This window comes from Tasmannia lanceolata, unplaced genomic scaffold (genome assembly GCF_043159265.1).
Source record: "Tasmannia lanceolata isolate RefF3 unplaced genomic scaffold, GAP_Taslan_0.1 ptg000015l, whole genome shotgun sequence".
Lineage (NCBI taxonomy): Eukaryota > Viridiplantae > Streptophyta > Magnoliopsida > Canellales > Winteraceae > Tasmannia > Tasmannia lanceolata.
In genome coordinates, this window is record NW_027518692.1 from 34,512,903 (window position 1) to 34,527,838 (window position 14,936).

At 39.2% G+C, this 14,936-nt stretch overlaps 1 protein-coding gene across 2 annotated transcripts; it reads right to left on the reverse strand.

Moving 5' to 3' along the window:
* Window positions 1-2,014: 2,014 nt before the first annotated feature.
* LOC143846802 (WEB family protein At1g12150-like) lies at window positions 2,015-14,246 on the reverse strand. Of its 2 annotated transcripts, XM_077355367.1 has the most exons (7): window positions 13,989-14,245; window positions 13,846-13,904; window positions 13,694-13,752; window positions 13,552-13,602; window positions 11,312-11,447; window positions 10,940-11,070; window positions 2,015-3,837 (listed from the first exon to the last, which is right to left on the reverse strand). In XM_077355367.1, exons 6-7 carry the CDS (start codon window positions 11,039-11,041, stop codon window positions 2,152-2,154), a joined length of 1,788 nt encoding a protein of 595 aa, XP_077211482.1. In that variant the 5' UTR covers window positions 11,042-11,070; window positions 11,312-11,447; window positions 13,552-13,602; window positions 13,694-13,752; window positions 13,846-13,904; window positions 13,989-14,245; the 3' UTR covers window positions 2,015-2,151. The 2 variants fall into 2 exon arrangements, with proteins under 2 accessions (XP_077211482.1, XP_077211481.1); XM_077355366.1 differs by lacking the exon at window positions 11,312-11,447 and having other exon boundaries at window positions 13,989-14,246.
* Between the last annotated feature and the right edge of the window lie 690 nt (window positions 14,247-14,936).

Below are 14,936 nucleotides of genomic sequence, written 5' to 3' on the forward strand. Positions count from 1 at the left end.
TCTTGCAATCCAAAAATGGCCTTAGCCATAGATAGCTTATGCGCGAAAAATCTTCTCCATTGGATGATTCTAACATTAATGTATTATTGTAGGGTGAAAAATATGAAGAGGTAGGCATGTGTAGGTGCTCTACAGATTTAGGGGAAATTTTTCATAGAAATTTTTGTTTCTTAGAAAGTGAGTTTTCCAGTGTTTGGTCACTCATTGTCCATTTTTTTTTTCCAAAATAAAACATGGGAATGTTTTTCAAGAAAAATTGCAAATCTAGTAGACTTTGGACTTTATTTTCATGGAATTTTTTCATGAATTTTTTTTTTCTTAGATATAAAAGCTAAACACTCACTTGAAAACGGTACAAAAATCTCTACAATCATAGGGTTAGTGGTGAGAAAGTAGCCTTGTTTCCCACGACTAGGGTTGTGTTGGAAAGCCAAAATAGGAAAGATGATTTTTTTACGCTTTTAGGAAACATAGACATAAAAGCATTGTTTTTCAATGACAAGAGGGAGTGGGAGGCTAAAGGGTGGCTATGTTAGAGGCAAAAACATAGAGGACATTTCTCTTGGTGAGAGAGAGAGAGAGAGATATTGGTTTCTGTTGGGTTGCTCTATGTCGGTCTTGTGTAGGATCTCTTTCACAGTTGATGGAGAGATGAGTTTCTAGATTGCAAACAGACGATGAGGATGATGACTCAAGATTCCTCTCTAGAATTAGCTGAGTGAGTTAATTGGCTGGAAGCTACACTTGCATTAGCTGTGTTGTTCGAGTCAGAATTAGGATGATTCAATAGTGTGTAACTGGTAATTAAGAAGGCTAATCGTATTTTACGACAACAACAGCCCAATAGCGGCATCAACGAAAAATATTTAGGTGACTTAGAAATAAGCCAATATGGAGATTGTTGAGTTTTGTCTAATTTTACATCGGTTGAAAAAAAAAAACTAGTATTTTAATCAAAGACAGAGAGTAAAAGTTACTGAGGCGTGTCGAATGACACTGTCCTTAAGAATAGTTTCGCCCCTCTGAGATGGTATCTCGGTGCAGCAGGTTCGTTGGCGATCTACCCTCCAGGATTCAACAGCTCTTCACTACAAGCGTGCACTCGCAAGTGTAGTGGGTACAGGAACAGTACAAAAATATCGGCACTACTGGATTGAACGGAAAATCAAGCAAAAAGAATTTTATAAAGAAACAAATTTGGGAAGGCAGTATTTAGGGAGAGAGAGCTTTTCTGGTTTTGTATTTCTGAATGAGGTGAAAGCCTCTATTTATAGGGATTTCTAGGACAATAGAATAAATAGAAAATTAACTCATATTAATTATCTGCACTCAAACATTCAAAAAAAAAACGTCAGACATAGCATTGAAGGAAAATCAAACGGTAGACAAAATCCCACATTTAATTCGGTATTAAATGGGCTACAACGGTAATGAAAAGTTGTATACAATTGTAATCTGACCATTCAATTTTTGGGACAAGCCAAAAGCTTTGAAATACTGCAATTTTTACGACAACATCCACGTGTCTTTTTGTAATAGTTACATCTATTAATAAAAAGATGTTTCGTGGTAAGTTTTATATGAGAGAGAGAGAGAGAGAGAGAGAGAGATTTCTTGGGTTGCTGTGTGAGTGGTCTTGGTTGAGAGGATAGGAATGGTTGCTTCATGAGTTGCTCGTGTACTATTCTCAGGATCTTCTAAGGTTAATCCATTTAATCCTTGTATTTTGTTTTCCCATAGTAGAAGATTTTATCTCACAGCCGTGAACGTAGGCATCTTGGCCAATGCATGTAAAAACTCAGTTAATGTCATATTGTCTTGCGGAGGGTACATGCAAACCCATTCATAATATGGCTCATAATAATATACCAAAACTATCTAATTACAAACCAGCATGGAAGATAACACAATTAGATGCCTAATTTTGACTTCCTACTCCTGAATATATTCCCTACTTTTTACTTTTGAGAATCTAATTCTCACATCCCACATCCCACATATACATTCAGTCAACTGAGAAAATTCTTGTGAGAATCGATTTTTAAAAAGTTAATCATGGTGAGATTTAGGCCACACCAAATGAGGAAAATAAAAAAATAGAATCTTCTATGAATAATAATCATAATCCAGCAGAACAAAATCTGTCATTAACTAGAATTTCAACTTGAGAACCTTACCCAATGACAGATTCCCTGCGAGTTTCTTGTTATTATACACCGGAGGATTGCTCTCTCTACTGATCGATTCATCCCGGAATGCTGCAGGAGTATTGCTCTCTCTGCGACTCGATTCTTCCCGGAGTGAGGCCAATAAAGCCCTTCTCTTCTCCTCTTTCTGCCTCCACTTCCTTAGATGATCCTCAACGGCCAACTTTGCTTTCTCTGCCATTTCGGCCCTCCTTACCGCCTGTTCCACAACAGATTGTAACTCTCCAATCTCTTCTTTCTTGACTTCCAGCTCTTTCTTCAAGGTCTCGACCTCACATTCATTTCTAAAATCGAACATCGAATCTGGAACCCTATCGGCTTTTTTAGCCTTTCTGGTTAAGGATTCATACTCTTCTACCGAAATTGTAATGTTTTTGTAAAACCCAGAGCAGACGAGGTCCACATCGGTAATTTCAGTTTCCCATTCCATGATTGTAGGTGTTTCGGGACCTCCATAAGAGTTGTTTTTGGTATCTGATTCCATGGCCTCTTGTTTCAAACTTTGGGTCTCTTTTTTGGCCTCCTCTACTTCTAAGGCTTCTTGTTTCAATCTTTGAGTCTCTTTTTTGGCCTCCTCTGCCTCTATTGCTAACTGCTGCACAGCTATATAGAGTCCTGATTTAACACTTTTAGCCCTTGCTTCGGCTGCCTCCGCGGACGCAGTTTTTGATCTACTACTGTGAAGTTCAGATTTCAGCACTGCAATTTCAACCTGTGCTTCCGATTCCCTTTCCACGATTTGCACCATCTCGATTTTCAACTTTTCCATTTCAAATGTAACATCCCGTATCTGGTGGTTCAAATCATCAACCACTTCTCTTAATTGCTTCATTTCGGCTTCCATGGACTCGACATAGATTGTTTTCTCAGAGTTCTCTTCCTCCAGTTGCTTTATACCTCTTCTCAGTCTGTCTAAATCCGCCGTGGCATCAGAAGCGGCCCCTTTTGCTTGCTCTGTTTCCATTTGTAAACATTCAGTAAAGAGTGACTTTTCCAAGAGCTGATTCTCCAAGTCCTTCACCATATCTAACTGTTTTCTCATTTCTTCTAAATGTTCCTGGGCCTGTGTTGCGGCCACGGTAGCAATCTCTATCTCTTCCTCCTTTGCCATTAAAATAGCGGACTTCTCTTTCTCTGCTTCAATGGCTCCCAACTTTGAGTGAAGGATAGCTTCATTGAGCTCTGATACATGACTCAGAAGCTCCTGGGTCCTTTCCTTCTCCATTTCAATGGCAGTTTCCATTAACTCGGCTTCCCTCAGAGCAGCGAGCTTAGATTCCTCGGCAGCATCTAGAACTGTTTTTAGCTGTTCTTGGGTAGCTTTCAACTCGTTTAAAGAATGTCGAAGCTCTTCCTCGGCCTTCCTAGTTTCAAAGAGTTGAGCTGAGACCTTTTTATTGTCGAATTCGAGTTCGTCTATACGGATCTTAGCTTCTCCGTATTCTTCTATGTTTTTCTCTCTTTCAGCCTCAGATTTTTTCACTTGCGTAGAGAGTTCTTCGATTGTTTTTCTGTAGACTTCAAGCTTGAGAAGGAGCTGCATGTTGGAAGATTCTTTTATTTCCAGCTGCACCTTGTAGCTGGCCAAGTCCTTCATCATGAGATCAAGTTCTTTATCCTTCTCCATCTCCTGCTTATAATAAAAGTAGAAGAAAATTTGTGCATTGGCCTCAGATATGTTGGCTGATTTGTATATTCCAATACCTCAAAATTAAAAACAAATCACTACTCCGGTATTCTCCGTGTTAAATTATCTAAAAGGGAGATTTTGTGAAACATTAAAAAAATAATAATAATAAAAGGAAAAAAACTGTAACAAAAAAACAGAAATCATGACTTTACAATATAAAAATAAATGATTCCATAATAATACAGACTTACAGAGACAGATTAGGAGGCAAGGGTTTAGCAAAACAGTGAAGATTATGCTTTAGAGAGGTCTGTGTTTTTTCCCTTTTCACATCTAGCTAAGTTATGTGTATGCAGCCAACTTTTATTACGAGAAATATCTAAAATAAATAATGAGAGTAAATAGAACCAAGGTGACAGAATTTTCCCTTGCTCCGTTTGGTTGCCGGAATTTTTTTGGTTCTTGGGACTTTTGTGGAATTTCCGTGGGAAACCCACGTTTGGTTGCTGGGCCCAAAATAATCCGAGGAACCAAAATAACCCCGCATGAAACCCCAGGAAAGAAAAAAATACTCCCAGGAACCAAAATAACCCCGCATGAAGCCCCAGGAAGGAAAAAAAAAACTCCCAGGAACCAAAAATAAGCTTCTAGAAGAATTTTTTTCTTCCCAACAATTCAAGCAACCAAACAAAGCATTTTTTTTTCCCACCATAGTCCGGTCAACCAAACATGGGATTTTTATTTTACCGGGATACTTCCGGGAAGTTTTTTTTCCCACCAATCTCCCAAGAAGTTTTTTGTTCCACAAAAATCCCAAGAACCAAAAACATTCCGGCAACCAAACGTAAGGATTAGAATCCCTTTTCCTTCTGTTATTTTTCCTTTTGTCCTTTCATATTTGGCTCTTAGTAAACACATCTAAATGGATGTATAAAAACAAAAGAGAAAATCCACATTAACAGAATTTTCTCTTTAGAAGTATTAGAATTCCCATTCTTCTATTAATTTTCCTTTCGTGCTTTCATATTTGACTCTTAGTAAGTCCATCTAAATGCATGTTACCAAACAACAAAAGAGAGAACAGAAAAAGGCCAAATTTACTTGTTTGTCATGTGGAAAATCGGAAAAAAAAGGCAAAAAGAAAAGACCAAGTCTGATTAGTTCTCTTTTTTTTTTCATATCACTTTTAAGTTTGTTAAAGCACTTGAGATAGGGCCCACTGCCCAATTCATGAATCCTACTTTTATATCACCTGAAGTTAGTGGTGTTATATTAGTTTAACAGAGCCCATTACTTGATGGCATTATTGGCATCCTTTGTAAATATTGCAAGAGGCATATTATAAATATATGAGATCGAGGAATAGCCCCACGATTTTCCTCTCGTATTCTCTTCTTCTCTCTTCTTTATCTTATTTTCTTCTTCTACCTTTGAATGCTTCTTCATGGATGAGAAACTTTCAACATTAGCATCGTATCATAGCCAGATGATCGTGGATTCCAAGAAGAAGATTAAGATCTGAGTTTTTGTTTATTCTTTGCCTCCATCTTTACTGGGAATTGAACTAAGATCTGATTTTTTTGCTCTCTCTCTCTTTCTCTCTCCCTCTCTCTCTCTCTCTCTCAATATACAAATCGGTTAAATAGGGGCATTTTGGTCATTTGACCGCAATCCGTATAAAAGTCAATTTAAAAACTATACTGGAAATTATTGCACCAACAAGGCAAACTGAAATTAAATTTTGATGGGTCGAGCATCAGCAATCTAAGGCCTGTGGGCCTAGGTCTCCTTAAGGATGAAGAAGGCAAAACCAGGTAGGCTTTCTCTGGTCCAGTTGGGATCAAGGACTCTAACGAGGTTGAAGCAGGGGCGGTCTTACAGGGCAATAGACTTATGGGGAGAGGGGATTTGGGCAGATTGGTCATAGAAGGGCCCCCCTTAACGCATCACGTGGTTGGATGGGAGAAGTCCTTACCCTTGGAGATTCGTATATTTTGTTAAGAATATAAAAGATCTGCTTGAGGGGTACTTGATTATCTTCCATCATGTTAGGAAGTTGGCTAATAGAGAGAGCCCCCCCCCCCCCCCCCCCCCCCGGATTTTTTCCTCTGTCCTTGTAGATGTTTGCCTTGTCTGATTTTCTTTGTCGTTCTCTTGGTGTTGGCCATCTCAACTGCGAGGCCTCACCTTTTTCTTCTTTCTAATAAAATATACCGCTCTTAAAAAAATAACTATATTGGAAATTAATGAAAGAATAGAACAGTTTCAGACTCCATCTTCTCCTCTCCTCTATATTCTACTTAATGTATGAATATTCTACTTTATATGAATTCATCTTAAAGTGATTTTTTATATGGTATCAGAGTTGTGAGATCTCTACAAAAAACAAAAAAAAAGAGTTGTTAGATCTCACAGGTCAAGATTTCAAGACCCAAGGGCCCTCTTGATCAAGGTAATATCCTTTTTCTTTTTATTTAAATTCCTTTTACATTTCCCTTTCTCTTGCAGATCTATCATTCCTTTTCTCTCTTTTCATCTTACTTCCCTTCATTCTATCAAAAATACTAATTTTCATCTTTTCCTTTCCAAACCCCATCTCCTTTTCGTCACATTTCGATCCTAAATCTTCAAACCCCAAGTTGATCTTTCATATCGAAAATTAGGGTTTTCCTTTTCTTACTTTCTCTCCCACAAAACTTCTCTCATTTGCTTGATAAGCCCAACTTAAGTGAGGTGCAATTTTTGCACCTCACTCAACTTTTGTCTTTTAAAACATGAATAGGGCCCCACCTTTCTTTCATCTAAATCGGTACATTTTAGCACTCATCTTTAGTTAAAATATGACCACCTTTATCTCACTTAATTTGGCACATTTAAGCACCAAATTTAACTTAAAATAGGTGCATGTTAGCACCCTCCCAAACCAGCCTTGTGCCCCATCTCATTTGAATTCCACACCCTTCCCCCTTCATTTTGATACACTTTTGCAATCTTTGATTTAAATTTTTCTTCCACCCTATATTCACCTCTCTACCTTTAGTTTCCTCCCACATCCACCACACTATGTCATGGATTTCCTTAGCTCTCATGCTTCCCAAACTTACTTCCTATCCCATGTTCTCCCAATTGGTTAATAATAAACTCTCGCATGACAACTTTCCTCTATGGAATGGTCAAATCCTACTGATTCTTTAGCCAAATGTCTTCTTGATCATTTAAAGGGACTTAACTTCCCCACTGAAGAACTCATTAAAGTAGAAAACCCAAGATGAAAGATTGAATGAGTTAAACATGAATAGTTCCTTTGTCGTTGGCTTTCTGACATAGCTTATAATGCCCATTATGAGAAAGACCAACTTTCGCTTGCATCGATTAATTCCACACTATCACCTGAGCTTCTCTCCAAGGTCCTTGATGTTGCCTCTGCCAGATACCTTTGGCACACCCTCAATTCTTTCCAATTGGAGCAATCTGAGCCTTAAATTATGCAGCTCCGGGCCAAGGTTTTAAATTTCAGTTCCAGTGTCGGTTTCGGCCACCACTGAAACCGAAATATTTCAATTTCGATGGAAATTTCGGCAGAAACCAAGTAAAATTAGTTTAAAATTTTCGGTATTTTTAAAATTTCCGTGGAAATGTCTAAAATTCCGGCAATTTCGGTGGAAATCTTTAAAATTTCAGTGTAAATCTTTAAATCTCGGTGGAAATTTTGTAAATAAGCGTGAAAACGAAATTTGGGTCGAAATTTCAGACTTTCGCCCAAATTTTGACAAAATCTTGTAAAAATCCGGTTCATAGCGAATTTCATTTCGGCCGAAATAGCATGTTTCAGCCAAAATTTTAAACCATGCTCTGGACTAACTGCAAAACATCAATAAAGGGAAGTTGTCCATCCAGGAATATCTCAAGAAGATGAAGACTCTCTTTGACCAGTTTGCGACAAATCAACACCAGAATGATGCTACGAATAAGGTCAGATACACTCTTTAGGGCATTGGTGATGACAATTCAACCTTCACCATGCCACTTATGTCCAGTAACACCTATTCAACGTCAGTTGAGCTTCTAGTCTCTCTCTTCCAACTAGAGGGTATGATGTCTACCCCACTCCCTCGAAAGGCGCTTCCAAGTCCACGACTCACCAACAATTCCCATGGACTCAGTCGTGGTCGAGGCCGTGGCGATGGTCATGGGCATGGCTTTTTTCCAGCCTAATCTCAATAGCCTTATCACCAGCAACAGCCAACAACCATTCTTTCACGATCCACATCCTTGAACCTACCCTGCCTGACCAGCATAGAGCGGACCCCAAAGCCCTCAAGGTGACCTCCTTCCTACTCCTCATCCGCAGTTTCATCGAGCTGCAAGCACAACAATTGTATATCGTGTTGCTACACCAACTCCTTGTTATATATATGGTCGTTGCAATCATACTATAGTGAATTGCTATTATCGTTATGATCTGCAGTCGTCAGGTGGCTCTCCGACTGCTCGAGCTCTCCATATGGGAGATATATCTCTCACTTTCCCATTAGATACACTCCGTGGGTCATAGCGCGCCACATCACTTTGTCGATGACTCAGGTAACATGTCCTCCGTCCATCCTTACTCTGATTCTTCTCGCATCATCTGAATAATACGCATCATCATCATAGGGGATGGATTCCCCATTTCCATCAACATGTTGGTAGCGTGATCGTCTCCACTTCTTCACGTTCCTTTAAGTTCTCGATGTGGCTGAATGTAAACATCCGCATTTCCTAGACGTAGCTCGCCGCACATGGTTACCCAATATGAAAGTACGGAAACTCTATTGGGGTGATGATGTTCTAACTGTCTGCTACTAAGTTAATCGACTGTCATCGTTCATCTTGCGTTGCCAATCACTAGTTCTGTTTTGTTTCCCAATACTTGTTTGTTTTTGCAACACCCTTAAGTGTTTGCCTCCCGGTCTTAAAAAACCGGATCCCCGTATCATTAAATGTGTCTTTTTGGGATACTTTCATACTAAAAAATGATAATGTTGAGATATAAACCCATTGGTACTATGATGGATCGCAATATAAAGTTAGTAAAGAATAACGGGGAGTTGTTTGAAGATGCTGGTAGATATCTTTGCCTGGTTGGTAAATTTACCTCTCTCACTATTACATGTCCTATTATTTCCTTAAGTTCTGTAATCCAGTTCATGCAGATTTCTTTTGTAGACCACTGGGAAGTTGTTTGATATTTCCTAGGGCATCTTTGGCATATTCTAAGGTTTCCGAAGGGAACTCCAGGAAGGAGGCATTTTTTCAAGAGAACCGATCATTTAAGAGCAGAAAGTTTCTCAGATGCAGATTGGGCAGGATCACCTTTGAACATGAATTCAACTACTGGCTATTTTACATTTGTTGGGTAAAATTTAGTCACATGGCACAACAAGAAGCAAAATGTAGTTGCTCAGTCTAGTGCAGGAGCAGAATATCATTCAATAACCCACACAGCAATTGAATTGATATTCAAAATTCCTCAACCAATGAAGATGTATTGAGACAATTAAATTAAATTGTGATTCAACATCACTAGCAATCCAATGTTTCATAAAAGGGCTAAACACGTTGAAATATATTATTGTTTCATTTGGGGAAAGCACTGGCTCCTCCATTTTGGAAGTATCTGTCAAAGATGGGCATGGATGACATATCTGCACCAGCATGAAAGAGAGTGATAAAGAACTCAAGTGGGATAGTGCCCACTACCTACTCATGAATCTCAGAATCTTCCTATTATATCACCTAGAGTTAAATGCCTCTATATTAGGTTGACAATGCTCATCGCATGATGACCCTAATGGAATCCTTTGTAAATATTGCAAGAGGCATATTATAAACGTATGAGATTGCGGTTTGGGGGAAAATCTGACACAAATTTTCTTTATATCGTATTCTCTACTTCTCCTCTCTTCTTCTTCCTCTTTTTTTTTTCTTCTATCTTTGAATGCCTTTACATGGATGAGAATCTTTTAGCATTTTAACAAACTTTAACTAAGGCTCCATTCAATTGCGTCACTTCGGGTGGAAAGGAAAAGGAAAACAACTCATTACATTGATTAAACAGAATTCAGGTGTTATGTTGAATGGAAAGGAAATTCGGGCAGCCTACGTGGAATCCACCGAGTCCTACGTGTAAAACAACTTTCCCTGCCCAACTTCCCCACTCTCAGCTACAGAAAAGATCCAAAATCACTAGGATTCATTTTTACCGGGAGCCAAAATCAAAACCTTGTCTCTCGTGCTCTCATCTCCTGCGCAGAAGCGTCGCCTCGCCTTGGTCATCGCCCCCAATTTGCTTCTCTCTCTCTCTCTCTCTCTCTCTCTCTCTCTCTCTCTCTCTCTCTCTCTCTCTCTCTCTCTCTCTCTCTCTGTGCAGACATTAATGACGAAATGAAGGAGGTTCATCTTCTTGACCTCCATTGTCGCCACCCATCTACTTCTCTTTTTGCAGAAAACCTAACACCAAACCCCCATTGGGAAGCATCTTCTTGTCTTTTTTGCAGAGAAACCTCAACCCCCTTTTACGGATACAAATGTAAGACGAAACAACTTGTTGGAAATTTTTACATAGCCAGAGAATAAAAAACGAAGAACAAAGATACGGTGGCTCTTTTCCTTTCCATTTCATAAGCAACATAAAATCATTTTTTTCTTGTCTTTTTTCCTTTTCTATTTTCTCTTTTTCTATTCACCACTTCATTTTCTCCTATTTTCAGACTGAGAAATGCAACTGTATGGAGCCTAATGGAAAGGAACCTGGATCAAATTAATTAGATTTTCAACAAAAATAAGATGGAAATTCACTAATGGACATTTGGCTTTGACAAAATGGAAGAGAAAATAAATGAAAATCCTATGAACCATATGGGCTCAGCACAACCCAGCTGCAGTGGCCAGTAAGATGGTAAAGAGCCACCGAGTCCAGCTCAGTAGCTAAAACTGCAAAGAAAATTTTGAGGGAAAAGACCACTCAGTTCAAGACACACTGAGGCAGATCAGCCCGTCAAGTGTGGTCATAAAACTATAATATTCTTGTTTTCAGTTGCCACTTTCCAAGAGAACTTACCTCACTGCTAGTTGATCTGTACTTCCTCTGATCATTTTTCTGCCCAAACAAGGACAGTGCAGCTTGGACTGATTCAAATGGTTTTGTATCTATCTCACCCATCTGGTCCCGGTAAAGATCTGACAAGTAACCTGCAGAAATCCAGTTCAATTTGATTAATTCAAAACAGTGGTAAACATCTCAAAGAAACTAGCACAAAGACAGAGAAAGCATCTAGGATACGTGGAAATTGTACGAGCTATGATGCTAATGTGGACAAAATCGAAATGGACTTAACTAAAAAATTTATATGACAGAGTGAGTGCAATGATGCTTCAAAAAATAATAACAAAGGGAAAAATTCTTCTTGCATATGAGCGAAGAAAACCCAACCTAAAATTAGGAGGAAGAGATTTGAGAAGATTCAAGGCAAGTGTTCACAGCCTGTCCCAAGCCAGGATAAAGGAGGAGGGTTGGCGTCAGGTTGGCAGCCAGCCGTAAACTTTGCCACTCTTCTATGAAATCAATCCTATAGTCATTACAGAGCTCCGGTTACATAAGTTGAAACAAAATACCAGTAGCACATTCCAATAGATATTTCTTCAAAATGATATTAGCATATATTTTTCATACTAGCACACTTTCACTCCAGTATTTTCTACTACTTTGAAATCTCACTTACATGTCTATACTTTATTAAACTTAGAATTCAAGAATTATCTTCACAAAACCACTTGAAAATTGCATGTGTCCTACATTTTTTTAAGAGTATCTACCCAAAAACAACCTTATATCCTCAAGATACCTAGAAATTTGGCTTCTCACATACATTAAAATATTTATGCTTTCAAAGACTATTATTTTTGACTCGTCACTCTTTGCAATAACTCTTTAACATAGTCTCAAGATTTCCAAAATTATCCTTCTCCATAACAAATTATTATCTAACTTTTATGCATTTCAAATTACCACTTCCAAAGAATACTCAACCAAGATGATTAATGTCTTTTTATGCACTCAAGGAGCCTGAAAACCCTTTGATGTGTAGACAGAAGAAGAAGATGAGGGTGTCATACAAGGAGGGGAGAAGGCATTGGTGACACATGATGTCATGCTGATGGCAGCAGAGGGATATGAAAGCTATACGAATTACAAACATGATAATGGACAGATATTTTTGAAGAACTGAATAAACTAGAGATATTTCTCACGATTCTGATCAGAAAAAGGAAAAGAAACACCAACGAGCTGAACAAAAAGAATGAGAATCAATGTTACGATCCTGAGTGGGGGGGCCTAACGAGGTATGTGACTATAGGCTGGTATGGGGCAAGTTTAAAGGACCTAGCCAAATGTGTTCCATCAGTTCTGAAGCTTTTGACGTATTGGTTAGGGACCTAACATTTGGCATCAGAGCAGCCACCACGTCCTGTGTTCGAGTCATGGAAGGGGCGACCTGTGGAGAGGACTACCTTGAAAGGGATACCAGGTAAAAAGCCAGAGTAAAAGAAGCCAGAGTGAAGAGTGGGTCGTCACAGAAGGGGGTACCTGTGGAAAGGGCTACCTTGAAAAAAAGCCAAAATGAAAGCCGCCACAGAGTGGGCTGCCAATGATGGAGGATGAGGAAGTGTGGTAGAATGTTACGGTCGTGAGTGGGAGCTTGCCTAGGTATGGGACTACGTGGGACTCAGGCTCGTAAAACACATGTTTAATGGGCCTAGCCTAATGTGTTCCATCAGCTCTTGAGCTTTTGGTGTATTGGTTAGGTAGATAACATTCAATATCAGAGCATCCACCACATCACGTGTTTGAGTCACAAAAGGGGCGACATGTGGAGTGGACTATCTGGTAAAAAGCCAAAATGAAAGCTTTTAGAGTGAAGTTGCCACAGAGTGGGCCACCGCGGAAGGGGAGGCATGTGGACAGGGCTACCTGGAAAGGGCCATAGTAAAAGCTGCCACAGAGTGGACCGCCATGAACAACGGATGCGGAAGCGTGGTGGAATGTTACAATCGTGAGTGGGAGCTTGCCTAGGTATGGGACTAGGTGGGAGCAACCTGGTATAACACAGGTTTAATGGGCCTAGCCTAACGCGCTCGATCGGCTATTGAGATTTTGGCGTATTGGTTAGGTACCTAACAATCAACCTACTTTTAGGTGTGATATGAGCTATTTTGGAAGGAAATAAATGACAGGGTATTTAGAGGCGTGGTAAAAAGCCCTCATTTCTTATTCACAAAAATTATATCAATATCCATTGCTTGAGTTAAGATTTTGCCTAGTTTTAGGTTCTTATCCAATTCTGACTTATGGAGGTTGGAAATAGATATGCAATTCGGGAGAGATCAGAAAAGATACAGGCCGCAATGGTACCCTCGTAATCAAGGTTCAATGAAGCGTAATTTTAATGGATCAAGTTTGGGCAACCCAGGTCCTGCAAGTATGGCAGGAGTGTTGAGAGACTATCAGGGTATGACTAGGTGGGCCTTTTCCGGACCTATTGAAATCACTAATTCCAATGACAGATTAGTTGAGGAGAGGGTTCTAAGTCAACAGAAACCCTAACAATCAACCTACAGTCTTGGGAGAGTGTATGACCAAAACTAGAATGTAGAAAAGGAAAAAAAAATTACCTGAAGGTGCAGCAGGAAGCAATATCTCAGCTGAAGCAGAGAGCATCGGACCTGCACCGAAGTTTATTAAAAGCAAAATCATATTGATCAGTTCTGCACCAGAAAATTACCAACACCATATGACAAGAGAGAAATTTCTGACCTAGATCTACCGCAAACCAAGGTCTTTTCGTCAAGAAAGAAAATTACAGCAGACCAGACCTGCAACAAAATCCATTAAAAATGAAATCAATCTAGATCTGTTCTTTAGCAGAATATAACAGAAAACCGAAACCGAAACAACAAATGTCTAACCTAAAATCTCCGAAAATCGAATTCCCTGAAGAAATAACTGCGCAGGCCCGAAATCAAACCTGCAACAAAGTCCATCAAACGAAGAACCAATCAGATCTGTTCAAATGAAGGGAAATAAATGTAAAACAAGAGAAAATCCTGACCTAGATCTTCCGAAAACCGAAATTTCAAGGAAGAAAGGGGCAAAATCCAAATATCTGATCTGCAATATGACCAATTGAAGCTTTGTGAAAGACATTTTGGCCTCTCGATTTTAACAATTTGGAGAATGCGAAAAGCGGTATTTGTCGCAATCGAAGGTTCCAGAAATGGAAGGATTTCAGACCTTGAATCCATCGACAGAAACCCTAATTCCAACATTTTGTTCGAATAGAGACGAGCGGAGAGTACGAATGTTCGACTCTGTTTTTTTACTTATCTCGGGATTTACTCCATCAAAGTGTTTTCCTTTGGGTAGTCATAAATTCACCCCCTCCTGGGAGAAATTCACCCCCTCTTTTACCTGGTTTTGAAACTGCAACCGGTACAGGCGGTTCATCCTCTCTCTCTCTCTAGACAAACCGTACACACCATGAAACCCTTACAACCTTCTCTCTCAACACAACTATTTGATGGGGCCCACCAACTAAATGTTTTTTTATCTTTGAACAGGTAGCCACCATTTCTACCTACCAAACAAAAAGGTAGGCACCATTTTATTAAAAAAAATATGTGCACCCGTATGAATATAACAAGTATTTAAAATAAATAAAAAAACTTGGGCCCACCACCTTATTTGAAATCCAAATCATTCATTTGTTGGGCCCAATGTGAATAGGCCCTGTGTTGGAGATGTGAAAGTTGGACATGCCATTCTCATTCATTGAAGTATTGAACGTTATACCTTGTTGCCATTCTTGGCTATTGCCAATCCAGCTCTTGACCGTTGCACCTTGTTGCCATTATTGGGAAATGTGGATGAAAGATTAGCATGATCCCGGTATTCTCTTCTTTTCTATTCTTGATGAAACATTGTATTCTGTTATGAATAAATCTGCCGAACCACATAAAACATTCTCTCTCTTTTCATCTTTTGGGTTATTTCACCTTCA